Here is a 16,955-nt window from a genome sequence, read left to right on the forward strand (position 1 = left end):
GTGTCTCCCCCCAGCAGCCCCCCAGCAGCCCAGAGTAGCCAAGAGCTCCGGGGCAACCCCGATTCCGCACCCCCAGTTCCCCATGGCCGCCATGGGACCCTTCTTCCCGCTGTCCCAGTTCCTCTTTTCCACCGAATCATGATTTTAAAGCGTTAAGATTTTAGCGAGGGGTTAGAAGCAATTCGTATTGGTCAAGGTGTAAGTTAGTTAAACAAATGATAAGTTAATGATTACTCTCTCTGAATTATTATAATTTTGAAATTAAGGGGATTTTAGGCAAAGATATGAGGATGGGAATAACAGTTTTTTTACTAATATGTATAACATGGCAAATAAAACAACAATAACTATGGAATTAATAATAAACACAAGTACGGACCCTGTGACAGCATTTTTGGCCGAGATGGGAAAGGATGGAGGAGAGGTTTTGCTTCACAAAGCCCTGGGGCAGTCACTCCCAGTGCCCCTGCAGGACTCTGAGACTCCGAAAAACACTAAGCTGGAGCAGCAGGAATGAACAAAAGATGTTGGGCTGTGGACGAGATGTATCAGACAATTTTTCGGCAGGAGTTGGAACTGCAGGACGTCCCAGCAGGGCAGGGCAGGGCGCGGCTTCAGCGCAGAGAAACTCAGAGCAGCGCTGAAGGAGCAGCGGGCAGCGGCAGCTGGGTGTGAGCAGAGGGTGATCGGTCCCTCCTTTAGTGAGGAAGGGGTTAATAAGGCCTTAGGTCAGTGGCTGCTCTTATGAGCAGAGGCTCACCCCAGAGGAGAAGGAGCCGCAGCTCTGTGCTGGGTCATGGGGACTTCCTCTCCTTAAGCAAGAGCAGCTCCAAACGTGTCTTCCAAAACCCAAAGCCTTGAGTAGCTGCCCACCCCCACCCTCCTTTTTACCTGGGCCAGGCCAACCTTTTGTTTTCTAACAAGTAGCTGCAGTTAGAATTTTCTAGCAATTCATGGGAAAAATTCTATAGGTAAGAAGGAACAAAAGAAAAGAAACCTAACCCCCAATAAATAGATAAATATGTAACAACAGTAAATATCGAACAGTAAATAAATATCTAATAGATAAATATCAAACAACAGTAAACATCTAACAACAGATAAATATCTAATAATATATAAATATCTAACAGTAAGTATCTAACAGTAGTAATGTCTTGCACAGTTGGCTATCAAGCAAAGAAGAATCAGGATATGATATGATGAATAGTTCTTTAGGCACGGGAGCAATTTAAAAAATGTTTTCATCTGCATCAGTCTCTATTTTCAGTTGTTTCAGGAGCAGAACCCTTAACTCTGGAGCAGTGAATCCAAGGTCCTTTGCCAGCAACTTTGACTGAGGTGAGGGTGGTCGGCAGGACTTGGAATGGTCCTCTCCACTTGGCTTGTAGAGGATCGTTGTCCCATCACTTCACATAGACCCAATCTCCAGGCTGGAAGGGATGTGCAGGTGTGTCCAGTCCTATGGGTCTGGATAGCAGGATGTAATTCTGGAGCTTCTGCAACGTGGAACCTAAAGCCATTAGATATCTCTGTAAATCCAGTTTCCCCTTCATGTGAATATCACATGGAACAGGTGGAATCTGATATGGCTGCCTGTTGTAATGCAATGGGGGTTTTTCCCTTTGTGACAACTTCACCAGCCTGACCGGGTTACAGCGTGGCTAATAATAATAATAATAATAATAATAATAATAATAATAATAATAATGATAATAATAAGCGGGATGGGAATGATGGTGTGCCTGTGATATCCTTTTAATCCATTTGTGAACATGTGATCTGAGAGGCTGCATCCAAAGACCAAGGGGAGGGGTATACCCAGGGATACCCGAGGGCAAAGGTCCAAAGACAAACGAGAATAGGGACGTGCCTAGGCATGCCTGACATGTCCTTACAAATTCCATGGTTTTAGGCTAAAGCCTCTGCATCTGCAGGGCAGGGGCGAGACCTAATGTCTAAGGCCTTGCTTTTTAACAGCCTGCCTCCCAAGGTCTTAAATTTGTGCTTTCTTTATAGGGAATTTGGGCTAAATCCCGGTCCATCTCAGCCAAATCAACTACCACAGGAAGGGGCTGGATCCAGCTCTGTGGATCGCTCAGGCAGTGATTCCTGCCGGGATGAGAGAGGGTCTTGGTGTCACCCTGTCCCTGTCCCCATCCCGCAGGATGGACCTGGCTGGAGCCCATGGAGAGCGGGAGCTGCTCCGGAATTCCACCTGATCCTGCCTCAAACTTGCTCCATCCATCCAACTGATCCTGCTCTGGAACACCTCCCTGATCCCACTTCATCCATCCCACACCAATCTTGTTCCATCCATTCCACGTAATCCCGCCCCACCCAGCCTGCCCCAATCCCTCTCTGGAATTTCAACCAATCCTGTTCCATCCATCCCATCTGCTCTGATCCAGAATCCCTCCCCGATCCCAATCTGTCCATCCTGCCCTGATCCCTCTCTGGAATCCCACCCCGATCCCGTTCTGTACCTGCATTCGAGCCGTTGGTTCCCATGTAATTTCCTGCAGAAAGAGAAGATCCATGAGATTCCAGCACAGATCATACACTGGGATTAATTCCAGGATCCATCCTGGGATCCAAACGGAGAGGATCCAGAGCTGGATCCACCACTGGTACTCACCGTCTGCCATGTTGCATCCATTCCTGTCCCTCCTCCCTGTGGAAAAACAGTGGGATCAGTGTGAATGGAACAAGATTCCCAGAACAGTGCTGGGGTGATCCATGCCCCTTCCCACCCTCATCCTGTGTGTTACCGGATTGGCACCTCCAGATGACAAATCCGATGAGAATGATGACGAAGGCAGCGATGGACACAGCGACCAACACAGTGAGATTCCTGCCAGATGTCGGCTCTGAGAAACGAGGGATGGTGAGGAGGGGAAGGGGAATCCCCATTTGGGAATTCCAAATTTCCAATTCCCACATTCCACATTCCCAGCCTCACCCCAAGCGTAGATCCCGGGCTCTGACATTCCAGGATGCTCCACCCGGCACCGGTACTGCTCCCGCTCCTCCGGCCGCGCCTCGATCCTGGCCCAGGTGTGGAAGGTGCTGTCACTGTTGGGAACGATCCCGCCCCACTCCATCTCCTGATCCCAGATTTCATCCCCCTTCATCCAGCTGACTGCGATGGAGCTGGGGTAGAATCCGTACGCGTGGCAGGACAAGATCAGCGTCCCCTGTTCCTCTTTTCCAGACACATGGACATCAGGGGGCTCTGGAATGGGATAACGGTGAGAGACATCCATGGAATTCCATGGGAATGGGATGAGGGTGAGATCTGCCAATGGGATTCCATGGGAATGCGATTGGGGGTGAGACCTGCCAATGGAATTCCATGGGAATGGGATGGGGGTGAGATCTGCCCATAGAATTCCCACTGGAATTGGATGAGGGTGAGATTTGCCCATGGAATTCCCACAGGAATTACCATGTTCCCAAGTTCCTCATTCCTAAATTCCACATTCCCTCAAGAATTCTGCTCCTACCTTTGCGGCCCAGCTCCTTCTGTCCATATCCAACGAATTTCTGGAGCCATTTCGGGCAATCGTGCTCCAGGTATTTTGTCCAGCTCTCAGCATCGTTCCCTTCACGTTCCCAGCGACTCCTGGTGATCTCAGCAGCGCTGTCGGCAGCCACGAACCTCCTGGATCCCAGGTCAAAGGAGGTGAAATCCCGCCCATTGTAGCCATCCTGGTAGGATCCACGGACACTCCCATCAGACAGGAGGTCACAGCCATAAAGCCGCTGTACAGTGTGGAGACCTGGGGGGATTGTACCCACAGTGACCCACGGAATTGTGTCCCAGCCCCACAGAGCCCCATTCTAGCCCTATGGAGCCCCAGAGTCTGATGGAGACCCACAGAGCCTCATCCCAGCCCCATGGATCCACATCCCAACCCACGGATCACAAGATATCCCATACCAGCCTAATGGATGTATCCCCATCTCAGCCCATTGGTGCCCTGAAAATCCACATCCAAGCCCCATAAATCCCAGCTCCACAGATCCCCTCACTCACCCCCACTCTGATTGTACCAGTCTTGCAGTATATGCAGGTTCCTGACAGTGACCTGCTGCCTCCTCTCGCAGGTCTGGGTCCCCCTATCCCAATATCCCGGCTCGGCTCCGTCCTCCATCCACTGTGTCAGCGGCTCCATCCGGCCCCGCTCGCTGTCGTAGCGTGTGATGGGGATCCCATCCAGGTACTCAGTGGACATGAACTGGGGGATCCCTGGGCTGGGCTCCAACACTGCCACTTGCAGGTAACGCAGGGAGTGGAGAACTGGGGGGACACGGAGATTTGGGGGGGTTGAGGGGGTCATGGATCAATGAAAGAGGAACTGGGATAGTCGGGAAGGGGTGCATGGGGTTCCAGTGTCCAGGAACGGGCGCTCAGGGGACGCCTAGTATGAAGGAAAGGGGAATACAAGGATTGGGACAGGTGGGATGGAGGTTTCAAGGGATTCCTGTGCCGAGGAAAGAAGTCCAGGGGTCCCCAGTGCCAAGGAAAGAGGAGTCAGAAGGCAGGGTGAGCCTGGATGGATGGAATGGGAGGCTAAGAGGTCTTTGATGTAGAGGGAACAGGGAGCTGGGGGCTAAAAAAATCACGAATGGGGGTCCAGGGGGGTCTCAGGGTCAAGGAAAAGGGGAGTCTGGAAAAGGGAAAGGTGGGATGGATGGGAAAGGGGGTGCAGGAGGGAAATGGTACGGGATAAGGGAGTGCAGGGGGGTCCCAGTGCCCAGGACTGGAAATTCAGGGGGTCCCAGAGACCAGAATCCTCCCTGGGAACCTCCACGACCCCCCAGGGACCTTCCTGCAGGAGGAGCAGGGAGTGAAGAACTGGAGGGATGCAGAGATTGGGGTGGCAGGAAGCAGAACGGGGAGAGCCAGGAGAGCTGGGAAGGGTCCAAGGTTCAAGGAAAGGACTGGGAGAGGTGGGATGGGGGATCCAGGGGGTCCCTGTGCCCAGGAAAGAGGGTCCAGAGGTCCCCGATGTTGAGGGAAAGGGGACCCTGGGAGCTGGGAAAGACAGGAATGGGGGGCCAGGGGGTCCCTGGGTCACGGGAAAGGGGGGTCTGGGGCTGGGAGAGGCGAGCGGATCCTGAAGGCGCAGCCTGGGAGATGACAAAGAGACCGAGGGAGAGCGGTGGGGGAGGGGATGGGGGAAAGAAAGAATTCCAGGGAGTTCATCCGAGTCCCACTGGATCCCCGCAGCGACCCTCCTGAGAGCCCTGGGACGCCCGGGACCCTCTGGGACGCCGTTTCGGGAAGCGGCGGGAGTGGGAAACGGGGGGGACACGGAAAGCTGGGAATTCTGGGGGGTCCAAAGGTCAAGGAAAAGGGCGAGACTGGGGTCTGGGAAAAGCGGGATGCTCGAAAAGGGGGTGCAGGGGAGTCCTAGCCCGGAAATGGAGATTCAGGGGTATCTCAGTACCCAGGAATGCACGTTCAGGGGGGTCTCGGTACCACATAAGGGGGTACGGGAGGGTCCTGGTGCTGGGGAAGAGAATGGGGGCGTCACGGAACCCAAAATGGAGCTATGGGGGCGGGGGGGGTCCCGTGCCCGGGAACGAAGGCTTAGGGGGTTCTCGGTGGCTGGAAATGAATGTTCAGGGGGGTCGCGGTTTCGGGGGTCCCACTCAACTCTCGTCGCGGCCCTCGGCTCCTGGAGCCCCAGGAGCCCCAAGAGCAGCCCCAGACCCAGTGCTGGAGCCATCGCGCTGCTCCGCTGCGGGCCCGCCCGGCCCCGTCCCCAGTGCCGCCTCCGGCCCCGCCCCCAGAGCCACCTCCGGCCCCGCCCCCAGAACCGCCTCCGGCCCCGCCCCCAGAGCCACCTCCGGTCCCGCCCCCAGAACCGCCTCCGGCCCCGCCATTGGCGCTGCTATTTCCTTCCCACCAATGGTAACTCGATTTTATGTGACGTCATCGGTTGCCGGGTAGATCCCGGTCTCTCAGGTTGGGACGCGGAAGCGAAAGAGACCGAGGGAGCGCGGAGGCGGGCAGGGGACGGGACGGGCGCCTGCTGCACTGGGGCGGGGCTTGTCCCCTCTCTGCCCAGTCAGCGCGCGGGAACGAGGAGTGACGGCAATAGAAGCCAATCGTAGCGAGGGGCGGGCTCTGCACACGGCACGGACTCCTCCTCCCTATCCCCGAACTCCTCCATTTCTCGGAAACCTCGCCTGAGGTGGGGCCCTGGCGCTGGGCACGGCCCGGGCAGGAGGCCCTGAACCGCAGGGATCTCGGGGTGAGTCCAGGATGGAGCCGGGATTCACCTGCAGCCTCTGTAGGAGCCCGGGCCAGAGAAGGGGATGCCTGAGACAGGCCAAAACCTTTCTGTCACTTCCCTCCTCACACTGCGCAGGGAACAGACACATAAGGAAAGGCTCGAGGGTCTGGATAAGGGCGGGGAGAGTTTAATCACTGGTCAACACACCTGACTTGGGGAAATTAATTGAATTTATTATTGTGATAAATGTGACTCGTGCTAATTAAATTGTAACTATATTAGCAAAATTGTATTTAGATCAATAGAAGACAGTTGTTACAGAGTGAGGGGGGAGATGGGTGAGACAGGAAAAAGGACATCTTCCAGATGTTGGGAGTCGAAGGAGGATGTTGGAAGCGAATAGTAGAAGGACGTAGGTCTGATAAGTAACATCTAGAAATAGAGTTTTGACCTGGAAATGGGCCAAAATGGGACCATTCAAAGCATGGGATTTAATTCAAGTCTTGTGTCCTGGGGTACAATGCAAAAATGTGTATTCTATCACCATCTGTTAAAATGTGGGAGGGGTGGTGATCCTTATCTCTGTGGGAGATATCCTCTGCTGATGTGCCATCTGATAAGATCGGGGGATGATCATCGTTATCTTTTCACAACCCATCCCTCCTCCAGAAGATATATTCTGTTAATGGGCCATTAAGTCCTATTGTGTGACTGATAAGATTACATCATCGCATTGGGAGATGCCCCAACCAGGGGCAGGAGCCAAGCCTTTCCTACCTAGATAAAAATCTGGGGTTTGGGACGCGAAGGCAGCCCTTTCCACTGGATCCCAGAGGAAAGTCGGACCATTTCCACATCATCGCTGGATCTTCAGAGGAATACTGCACCTTCTACAGGAGCACTGCTTCAACAGAACCACATCTGTCATCCAGGAGGACTGCAGCCACCATTTATACGGACTGCTACCAACACCCTGACTGACAGGGTGTCAGGTTGTATTTCTGACTGTGTTGGTGGTTGTTTCTTTTATATTATTGCATGTATTTTATTTTTTTCTCATTTTTCCTATTAAATTGTATTACTGACTTGGCATCTCGCACTGGTTTTGCTTTCAAACCAACACAGGCAGATCACCAATGTGCAATGGTATCCTGACCCTTTCCTCCTCTGTGTACTTTAGCCCGTAATGCTGATGAGAATGTGTCAATTGAGATATGTACATACTTTAAACGGCCAAATTCAGCAATATGTGTCACATCAGTCTGCCAGATTTGCAATGCACGCAGCCCACGAGGGTTTACCCCCATCTGCAGTGGTGCAGTGTGGCCTTGGCAGTCAGTGCAAGTGTTAACAGTGTTATGAGCTTCTGTGTTTGACAGCTGAAACTGCCACTGCAAGGCTCAGACACTCAGAACAAATGTTCTTCTTTTGTTTGGGTTGCTACCAAAATATCATCCATATAAAGGCAGCAGTATGCCCCTGGAAATTGCTCTCTCACTGAGAAGAGTGCCTGTGCCACATACCATGGACAGATCATTGGACTGTTTGGTATGCCCTGTGGTAGCAGAAGCCATTGATAACGTTGCCCTGGTGCAGTGTTATTAATGGAAAGCACTGCAAAAGGAAACTTTGGGGCATCATCTGGGTGTAAGGGAATGGTGAAAAAGAAATCTTTCAAGTCCACAATCAGGATGTCCCCGGAGGCAGCTATCACTGTGAGGGATGGCATACCTGCTTGCAAAGCACCCATACTTTCCATAACAGCATTAATTGTTCTTCAATCATGGTGTTATCTCCGCTTTCCAGATTTCTTTTTTATAACAAATACTGGAGTGTTCCAACGACTCATAGATGGTTCTATCTGCCCTTGAACCAGTTGTTCTTGAACCAGGGATTTGAGGAGTTCTAATTTCTGTTCTGTTAGGGGCCATGTGGAACCCACACTAGCTGAGTACTGAGCCATTTCAAAGCACATGTGGGACACTGCTCACCCTCAATTACAATAGGACCTGTCAAAAATCCGTCCCCACCCAGACTCTCCATGCTGATCACACATCCCTTCCCTATACACTCATATCCTGCAACCACGTATGGTCAAACTGTGGCTGTTTGTCCTTTATCACTTTTGACCAGCACAGGATTATTGCTTAACTAGCTTTGTGTGGTCCCTCCAATACCAGCAAAAGCATTTCCTCTAAGTGTAGCAGGCCAAGAGAAAGGCCATTTGTAAGTAGCAATGACAGTGACATCAGATGCCGTGTCAACTATACTCTTGATCTCTATCTGTGAAGGCTTGGCTTTAGGCATAGTAACAATACATTCTAGAATAGGTTTGTTACTACCTATGATTTGAGTCCAAAATACCTCTGGTTGTCCCATTGATCCGAAGCCTTGGTCTCCTTGCTCCTTTGAATCTGCATTGGAGACACAAGACTTAAAAAGGAAAAGTTGTGCGATAATAATTTTTTCAGGCATAGTTACAGGTGGAGAAGGAGTGGATACCATAGCATAGATTTGTCCTGTAAAATCTGCATCTATTACACCAGGATGTCCAAAAATACCTTCTCACGTAGCACTAGATATTCCCAAAAGAAGGGCACTTAGTCCTTTCCCTGTGGGCCCCTAGGCCTCGAGGGGGACCCTATGCACGTCTAATGAGTTTATGGTTGCTGTGGCTGAGGTGTAAACATCCAGGCCAGCTGATCCTCTTGTCCTTGCTGTGAGCTGGTCACAAAGGCTTGTGCTGGGGGTTGAGGAAACACTTCTGTCTTTGCGCGTTATTTGTTCACGCTCAGCTTCGGGATTCCCTGTTCCCTGAGAAGTTGACCATTAATACGATATTTGGATTTGCATACCTTGGTTTCATGTCTAGGTTTTCCACACCGATCACAGGATGAATGGACATTACCTTGTCCTTGAACCTTCTTCTGTAAGGCATGTTTTTCAGGAGAGTTCACCTTCACGTGGCCTTGCTGTCCACAATTGAAGCAATGTGCTCTCAGCCTTGCTGCAGCTGCAATAGAATTGACTAACATCATATCCATGTTATGTGATGCAGTTCCAACCTTAGCACATGCATTAATCATTTCTTCTAAGGATGGATTTTCTTTGGGCAACGCATTTATAAGTTTTCTACAGTCCTTATTTGCATTATCTCGTGCTAGTTACAGCAAGACATGATTCTTTGCATTATCATTAGCTATCTGTTTTTCCATGGCATCTTGCAAGTGCTTTATGATCTGCATGTATAGTTCACTGGGACTCTGTCTTATGTTTGTATATCTCTGAGTTGGCATAGGCATGTTTGTGACCTTATTTAGGACTTGCATGCCTAATTCTTTTGCTTGGTTTAACATTGCAGAATTGCAGAAACCTGCTTGGATTTGTGGATCTTCCACGGGATGCAATCCCATTAACTGTGGGACCTCTGCCCCAAAGCACAGATCTTGCTGTGAGAGTCTCGAGTTTTTTAACTCGTGTTCCTCTGCATATGTTCTCCAGGCTGATTCAAACATCATATACTGCACCAGAGCACAGATTAATTTTGCAATCTGTTTTCTATCATAGGGTGGCAGTTCATTAGCAGTTATGAATCTGAGCATATTTGTCACAGCAGGAGATCCTAACCCATGTTTAGCAGCTAGCTGGCGTAATTCTGCGAGAATTTGCCAATTAAATGGTACATATTTATCAGGGAGAGTTCCATTTCTTCTGTTCCTGGGAATGCCATTATTGTTCTCTCCCTTTTCTGCCAGTTCTCTTCTCTTGATGAAGACATAGGCACAGCAATTAGTTCAGTCCCCTCCAAATCACCAGATTCCAAAGCCTTTTGCTTTACCTTTATCCAGAAGAGAGCCAGGTCCCACAAAGAGATGACCCCTGATTGGAACATTGATGGGGCTGGAGCTGCTGTTTGGAGTGCAGTAGCAGCAGGGTGACTTGTGTTCCCTTCCTGGGTGTCTTGAGTGTCCATCTGTGATGTGGTTTCCTGGGGCTGTTCCATTCTTGGCTTCTGATGAGAAGAAGCTGTGGGTGCTGTGGTCGCAGCAGGATCAGGGGTGATGCTCGGAGCAGGAGGGGCTTTAGGGCCTTTGGTGTTGGTATCTCTTGATTCTGATGCACTTCCGTGTTTGTCACCTGTCACTCCTAGTATGATGTCATCATGGCATGCACTTTTTCTGCAGTCAGCAGGGGTTTCCATGGCGACATGCAGCACAGGCTCACATTCTCAAGGGGGCGAAGCCACACATTCCAAAGGCTGGACTGGGGTCTGGACCCCTCCCCCTGGAGGTAGGACTACTTGGGGCAGAGGAACACCCCCTTCGGGCTGGCCCTTTGCCAGGACCCTGCCTGCCTGAGACTGGCCTGTGACCAGGGGTGCCACCCACCAAGGCTGGATTGAAGAGGGGGGTACCGCCCACCAGGGCGTGGTCAGAGTAGGAGGCACACCCCACCATGACAAACTGGGGGCGGAGCCACGCCCCACAAGGGAGTCTGGGTTTCTTTCTTCCCACTGTTGGCCATGCGGTTGCTGCCATCGTCAGGGCTTTATTTGTTTTCTTTTCTCTCCTTTTCTTTGGGATGGAGTGGCCCACTCCCCTGGCTCTTTATTTCCAGCTGCTGAGGGTTTGCTGGTTTGTGTAGTTGCTCCAGTGGCAGCAGTCTGTTTACCAGTCACCAGGATTGTCTCCATTGTCCTCCCATGCTCTGGATTAACCCTTTCACTTCTGCTGCCCGCTGGAACTGCTTTGCAGTGAGGTACTATGGTTTTTTCTGTGCTGCTGCCCATAAGGGATCAGCTGTGTTTCTTTGTACCTCCCTTTGTCTGTGTCAGGCTACCACCCTCTTTATTAATCTGCACTTTGAATTTTATTTGTTATGGATTTTAGAATGATCCTCCAAGGTTTTACACCTTGACTGCCTCTGGATCATTTTTTAAAGCTCCATCCAGGATTTGTTCTCCAATTTTATTCCAATTGTCCATATGTAATGCAGTTTCTCTAGTTGGCTCTACTCCATTTCTTTTTGTCCTTAATATTAAATCAAAAAGGGATTCCTCTTTGTAATCTATCTGCCACTCTTCCAGAAACTGCGACCATACCTGAATGACTGTGTGTCTGTCTGTGGACAAGGTTCCTCCCATGTTTTTCCTGGCTCACGGCTAATCTCTTAGATGGCCCTGGCTCAGGGCCAGTTGTTTCCCGCCTCTTTCTGGGTGTTTCTCCATAGCTCATGGCTAGAAGTCCCCCCAGTCTCTTTTTCTGGATGGATTGTGTCTCCCTCTGCTTTTTGCAGCTATGGCTAATGTCGTATCATGTCGGGATCACCATTGTAACGTCGACTGGTGCTGGGCCTGAGACAGAGACATGGCACTCTATGATTCATGTGACAAAAAGCACTTTATTCTTCTCAACTTCACCTTAAATACCCACCTTAATATTCCTGGGTAAGCACTTTTGATTGGTTGACAGTTCAGGCTGCTCAGCTCTCTGACCAATAGCTCCTGCAGCTTAGGCTGGAACTCATTGGGTCAAATCCCTGTCTGGTTCCCAATCTGTCCTATCACTGTTCCCTGGAGGTCTGTCTATCAGACCAGGCAACTTCTTCCATGTCTTGCCCAGCAACAAGACAGCTTGTACTGTGACAACTACCCACACCCACTGCCCACACTATTGACCACTCTGCACTTCTCACACCCACTGCCCATCCAACTGACCACACTCACTGTCCACACCCACTGACCACTGCAATGACCACAGCCCACTGACCTCAGTAACTTAGCAAACCCACTGACCACACCCTACTTATTACACTCACTGACCACAGCCCCACTGCCCACACCCACTCACCAAAATCACTGACCACACCCACTGACACCACCACACTGACCACACTCACTATATTAATTGGGGTTGTGGTTGGAGACAGAGATTACACAAATCCTCAGTGATCCAGACGACAAAATCTTTCTTTATTTTTCTTGAATCGAGGGTTTGAATGTCCTGGATATACACGTGTGATTGGTTGGGCTCTTAACACACCCATTTCCCTGGCCAATGATGCATCTGCACTTAGGGTTCAATGGATTGGCTGGGATCCTTTGTATGTGTTCAAATCCATCCAATCATCGCTCACCCAGGGACCTGGTTACTTCTAGGCTGGTGTGGTGGTTTGTAAAGATTTTTCTCTGCCAGGACCTGGGCAGCCTCCTTTGGACCTGACAAGGACCAATCAGTGTCTGATTTTTAATACTGACACATTGTTACACCCATGAGAAAGTTTATACATCTTTGTGAAACACACATAGAAAGACGAATAAACCCTGGGAAAGTTCTCTTTCCCTTCTGGCCTCAGTACAGGTAACACCAGCACAGGCCCCTCCACATGGCCCATGGGCTCAGCCAGGCCTGGGCTGGGGGCGGGCTCTGACGCCAGGCCCCATTTTTGGCCAGGGCCCTCAACAGAAAAATCAAGAGCAGGCTCTCACAGCTGCTAAGATCTTAGTTCTCCACCCCCCGGTGTGGCCAGGGAGCCCATGGCTCAGCAGAACATCGAGCTGACACTAAACCCTGCCCTGCCGCCAGTCCGTGGGGCCCCCACCTCCTCGGAAGAGCAGCTCCAGGCGTCCGGGCCCTCCTGGGCAGCGCGGCCTGGGGAGAGACAGCTGGGCCCTGTTCCACCAAGGCCCTCCCACCCTTTGCCTGCTGGGCAACGGGGAGGGAAGACCATCAGCCCACAGCTGGAATTGAATGTGGCAAACGCCAGAAAACAGCCATGCAGCCAGAACATGGCCCTTACACAGCCCAGCCCCAGCATGATCTGAAATACTCCACCCCAACTGCTCCTGCCACTGCCCAGGAAAGGTATTAACTCTCTCACTCCCACAATGAGACTTGCAGACACTTTGTTCTCCCTCCTGAGTGAAAAGGACCAAGATGAAGCTATGCACAGAAACAGCATGAAAACATCGAGGTCAGACAAAGGTAAGAGTCAGGTCCCAGGTGAGGGAAGGAGGAGAGGCGTGGACTTAAATTTCTCTTTTTTTAAGCTATGGAGAAGAGAGTCTTCTTTCCCTACAACATATAGGGATTATGAGGTAGATGAAAGTTTTAACTGTAGATGTGAGCAGAGGCCTTGTGCTAAAGTGAGATGTTGAAATGGTTGTGATCCCATAAGTTTGAATAGAGAGGAGAAGACCCCTGATGCCCCCAGAAAAGAGAAGAAGAAAGACCTCTGTTTTCAAAGATGAAGAGAGCTTTTGTCTGAACTGTTATAATCCTTAAAGTGTGCCCCATAAGTTGATATTGTCCTCAATAATGCTTGTGAGAAAACTGTTAGTTGAGGAAGGAATTTTTACACAGTGATCAGATTTCCATTCTCCTGGGTGGCTGATCACTGTGACATTGAAGCTATGAGAAAACTGTTTTTTATGGAAAAGTCTCCTCTGCCAGGTAAATTGGTAAAAGACTATTTTTTTAAAGATGATAAATTGACTGATTTGTTTCAGTATGTTGTCAGTGTGAAAGAAAAGAAGTTGTGGAGGGAGAAGTGTTATGAAAGTTTTATTCACATTCTTATGATTTTTTCTTAACATTTCTAATAATAAAGCTTTTTCTTGGTACTGTTTAAAGTCTGAGCCTGTTCTCCTGCCTCCTAATCATATCTCACAGCAGGAAATGAATAAACAATTCTAGTGGATGCAATGGCAATTTGGCCAATGCCAAACCTGCCACAACTAAATTGGTGCATTGGCCTGGAAATCCCAAATTGGTGAACCAAAACCACTACAGAGTCCCAGGAGTTGGATGAAGGAAATGCTGGGGAGAGGATGGGGACAAGATGGTACTGACTGCCTGCCATGAAGGGTCTTGATTTTCATATTTATTCAGACTTCATTAGAAGGTGCTCTGGATCAATATCAAGTGGACATTGCTGATATCCATCTATAAACAGGAAATTACAAGATAAAACAGCTCTCTCTATGTTGTTTTCAGTATAATATATTCACTTGGAATACACTTCTGAAATCTGTCTAATTAAGCACAGAAAATTGAAAACTTAAATTATTCCCATGAGCCTTTCTTGTTTGGGTGTTGTCTTGGTTTAATTTTGATTTCCTGGCCAACGCACAAAATTAATGTCTTCGTTTTGAGTTGCCAATATATATAAACTTATTTTTCCTGTTGTGAGACAGAACCAGCAGCAAAAGAGCAAGGCAGGCCTAAAACTTGAGAGAGTATAAAAGAAAATTTATTTACTACACAAACAAAGAGAAAGAAAAAAAATTCAGAATAAGATTTTTTCAGATCACTCCTTCCCTCCCTCTCCCAATCTTCATAACAACAAAACAAACATAAAACAAATACTTCCGTCAGTCCCCAATTTAGTCTTTCTCAGATCACTTCTGGAGAGAGAAGCCTCTTTTTATTGAAGTTGTAGGGATTTTTCCCACAAGAAGGAAAAAGACAGTTCTCTTGTGGTTTTATCTTTCACGATTTGCATCCGCCCGGGAACCTGCAACCGTGACGCTCCTCCCAACTCTACAGCCGTCCCAAAGCTGTAGATGTGGGCCATGTTTGTCTCATGGGGTATTACTTTTAAGAATGAAATGTTCAACAGCAAAGATTCTCTCTGTCTCCTTTCTCTCTGCTCAGGCTTCATCTTCAGAAAACCGAAGTCCCCTTCTTTTCTCAGGGCAGAAATTCTCAACACAGGTGCTCTTTGGTCAAATCATCTATTAAATGGAACATTTTCATCCCCCCATGTCTCTTTCCATGGTTTATAGGAATATTCAGTACATCAGTTCATCCCTACAATTTTACAAAAAGATTTTCAGCCATTTCAGCATCTTCTCATTCTCCTTCCATCTCAAAAACTTAGCTCTTACATCATTGACTTCAGAAATCTTTTTATTCCCTTTCATATTCAAAGGAAAGGCTGGAGGCTTTGCAAATCTTATCTGAGCACTAAAGAGTTAAAGTTTAACACAACTACAAGAGTTGGGCCAGGCTCAGGCCGTGCTGGGGGGGCAGCTGAGGTGTCAATCAGCCTTTCTGGGGCTGGGCTGCAGCCCCACACTGCTCATGGCCACCCGGGCAGGCCCGGCCCGTCCGGCAGCAGCAAGAGTGGGCCTCCCCCCCACGCCAGAGCCGCAGGCCCGTGGAGGAGGAAGCTGTGAAGGTCTTATCACAAAACATTTTCTCCCCCCGGCCATCGGGTCCCCCTCGTTGGCAAACGGGGCCCAAGTGGCCTCCCGAGCCTCCCCCCCGCATGGGGGAGGGGGAAGCTCGGGTTGGTGTTACCTGCTCAGCCACTGGAAAGACAAAGAGACTCAGTTCTGGATTACCTCCTTCAAAATGTGTGTTCCCGGAGCGAACCAACTTTCTCTAATTGGCTGTTGCAGGTGGCCCAAACCCAACAGAGGAAATTCTCTTAGAGAAAATCTCTCTCTGAGTCTCTTCTTTCCAAGTCAACCTATCACAGGTGTTTTGACCAAATATTTATGAGCCTTTGTCATTGAATTTCTCAACTGAAGAGCTCAAGAAAGAAGAGGCTTCTGCAGCAGTAAAATTTACCAGCAACCTCCAAGTGGCTGAGGATCCATCCTCATCAGAGCAGGAATGAACAGAAATGGGCTCAGCTTTGTGGCTGCCCCAGCTCTGGGATGGGCCCTGGGCCTGGAGCAGGAGCAGCTCTGGAGGGCCCCAAGGCCGGGGCTGTTGTGCTGGCCTGGGCAGATGGCATGGCAGGAGGGGCTGCAGAGCTCTCAGGAGCTGAGGGAGAGGGGAGCAGGGCACACAGGGAGCCTCCTTTTGCCTTGGCCAAGCACCTTCCCCATGGCTGGGCTGAGTCCTCTCTGAGCTGCAGCTGCTGCTGTGCCCTTGGCAGGGGCTGAGGCCGTGGGGCCACTGCCCAGAGCCCCCTGGCCTGAGCAGAGCTGTGGGGCCAGAGCTGGCTGGGCTGTGCTGGGGAGAGGCCCTTGGTGCTGCACAGAGCTCAGGGCAGCTGGCACAGCTTGCAGGGAGCTGGGCTGGCCTGAGAGAGCCTGCCAGAGAAAGCAGCAGTGTCCATGTCAGCCTGGCTGAGCGGGCAGGGGCAGGACTCAGCCCAGGCCTTGTGGGGCAGGGCCAGCGCCTGGGGAAGGCATTGCAAACAGGCAAGTGGCCCAGAGAGGAGGCTGCTCTGTGCCCTTGGTGGCATGCACAGAGCAGGGAGGGGACCCAGGACATTTGTCACTGCCAGCCTCTGTCCACAGGCATATCCAGCCCTGGCTGCTGAGCCCAGCTTTGCCCTGGGCTGAGTTTGGCTGTGGCCCAGCTCCATCCTCAGGGCCTGTTCCCGGCCATGGCCAGCCCTGCCCAGCCTCTGTGCTGGCCCAGAGCCCAGCAGATCCCGGGGCAGGGCTGTCAGTGCAGGCCCACAGGTGCCACAGGCTCTGCAGGAGCTGGCAGAGGCTGCCCAGCTGGGAGGCCATGGGGCACAGAGCCCCAGGGCTGCTGTGGGCACCACCTCCAGTTTCAGTTTCAGAGGTGATGGAATCCTGCTGGATTCCTTTTGGTGTTTGCTCATACAGGTGACCTGCAATCACATGTAGAGGAAGTGTTTTGTGTCAGATAACACTGCTAGAGTGATAAGAATAATATTATTTAGCTGAAGAAGTTATTTCATGCATCATACACAATGAGAGAAAAAGGACACATATCATCA

General features: G+C 50.3%; 2 protein-coding genes across 2 annotated transcripts in view; both read right to left on the reverse strand.

The window, feature by feature from the left end:
* LOC148219428 (uncharacterized) overlaps window positions 1-16,955 on the reverse strand; it is a gene marked incomplete at its 5' end in the record, with an annotated part of 211,961 nt that overhangs the window by 185,729 nt on the left and 9,277 nt on the right.
* LOC148219430 (class I histocompatibility antigen, F10 alpha chain-like) lies at window positions 1,038-6,185 on the reverse strand. The gene is made up of 9 exons (XM_088157661.1): window positions 6,148-6,185; window positions 5,457-5,518; window positions 4,040-4,303; window positions 3,507-3,782; window positions 2,963-3,235; window positions 2,772-2,870; window positions 2,639-2,674; window positions 2,487-2,519; window positions 1,038-1,513 (listed from the first exon to the last, which is right to left on the reverse strand). Exons 1-9 carry the CDS (start codon window positions 6,183-6,185, stop codon window positions 1,407-1,409), a joined length of 1,188 nt encoding a protein of 395 aa, XP_088013787.1. The 3' UTR covers window positions 1,038-1,406.

This window comes from Sturnus vulgaris, unplaced genomic scaffold (assembly GCF_052056855.1).
Source record: "Sturnus vulgaris isolate bStuVul1 unplaced genomic scaffold, bStuVul1.hap1 Scaffold_141, whole genome shotgun sequence".
In the NCBI taxonomy this organism is placed as follows: domain Eukaryota; kingdom Metazoa; phylum Chordata; class Aves; order Passeriformes; family Sturnidae; genus Sturnus; species Sturnus vulgaris.

Excerpts from the sequence above, each read along its gene's own strand:
- LOC148219430 (XM_088157661.1), bottom strand. The coding sequence starts at position 6,185 with ATGGAGGAGTTCGGGGATAGGGAGGAGGAGTCCGTGCC. Across the intron at positions 5,519-6,147 it reads AGGGAGGAGGAGTCCGTGCC|CACCAGGACCCTCCCGTACC; the intron begins GTGTGCAGAGCC and ends TCTCTTCCCCAG. Across the intron at positions 2,520-2,638 it reads TGGATGCAACATGGCAGACG|GAAATTACATGGGAACCAAC; the intron begins GTGAGTACCAGT and ends CTCTTTCTGCAG.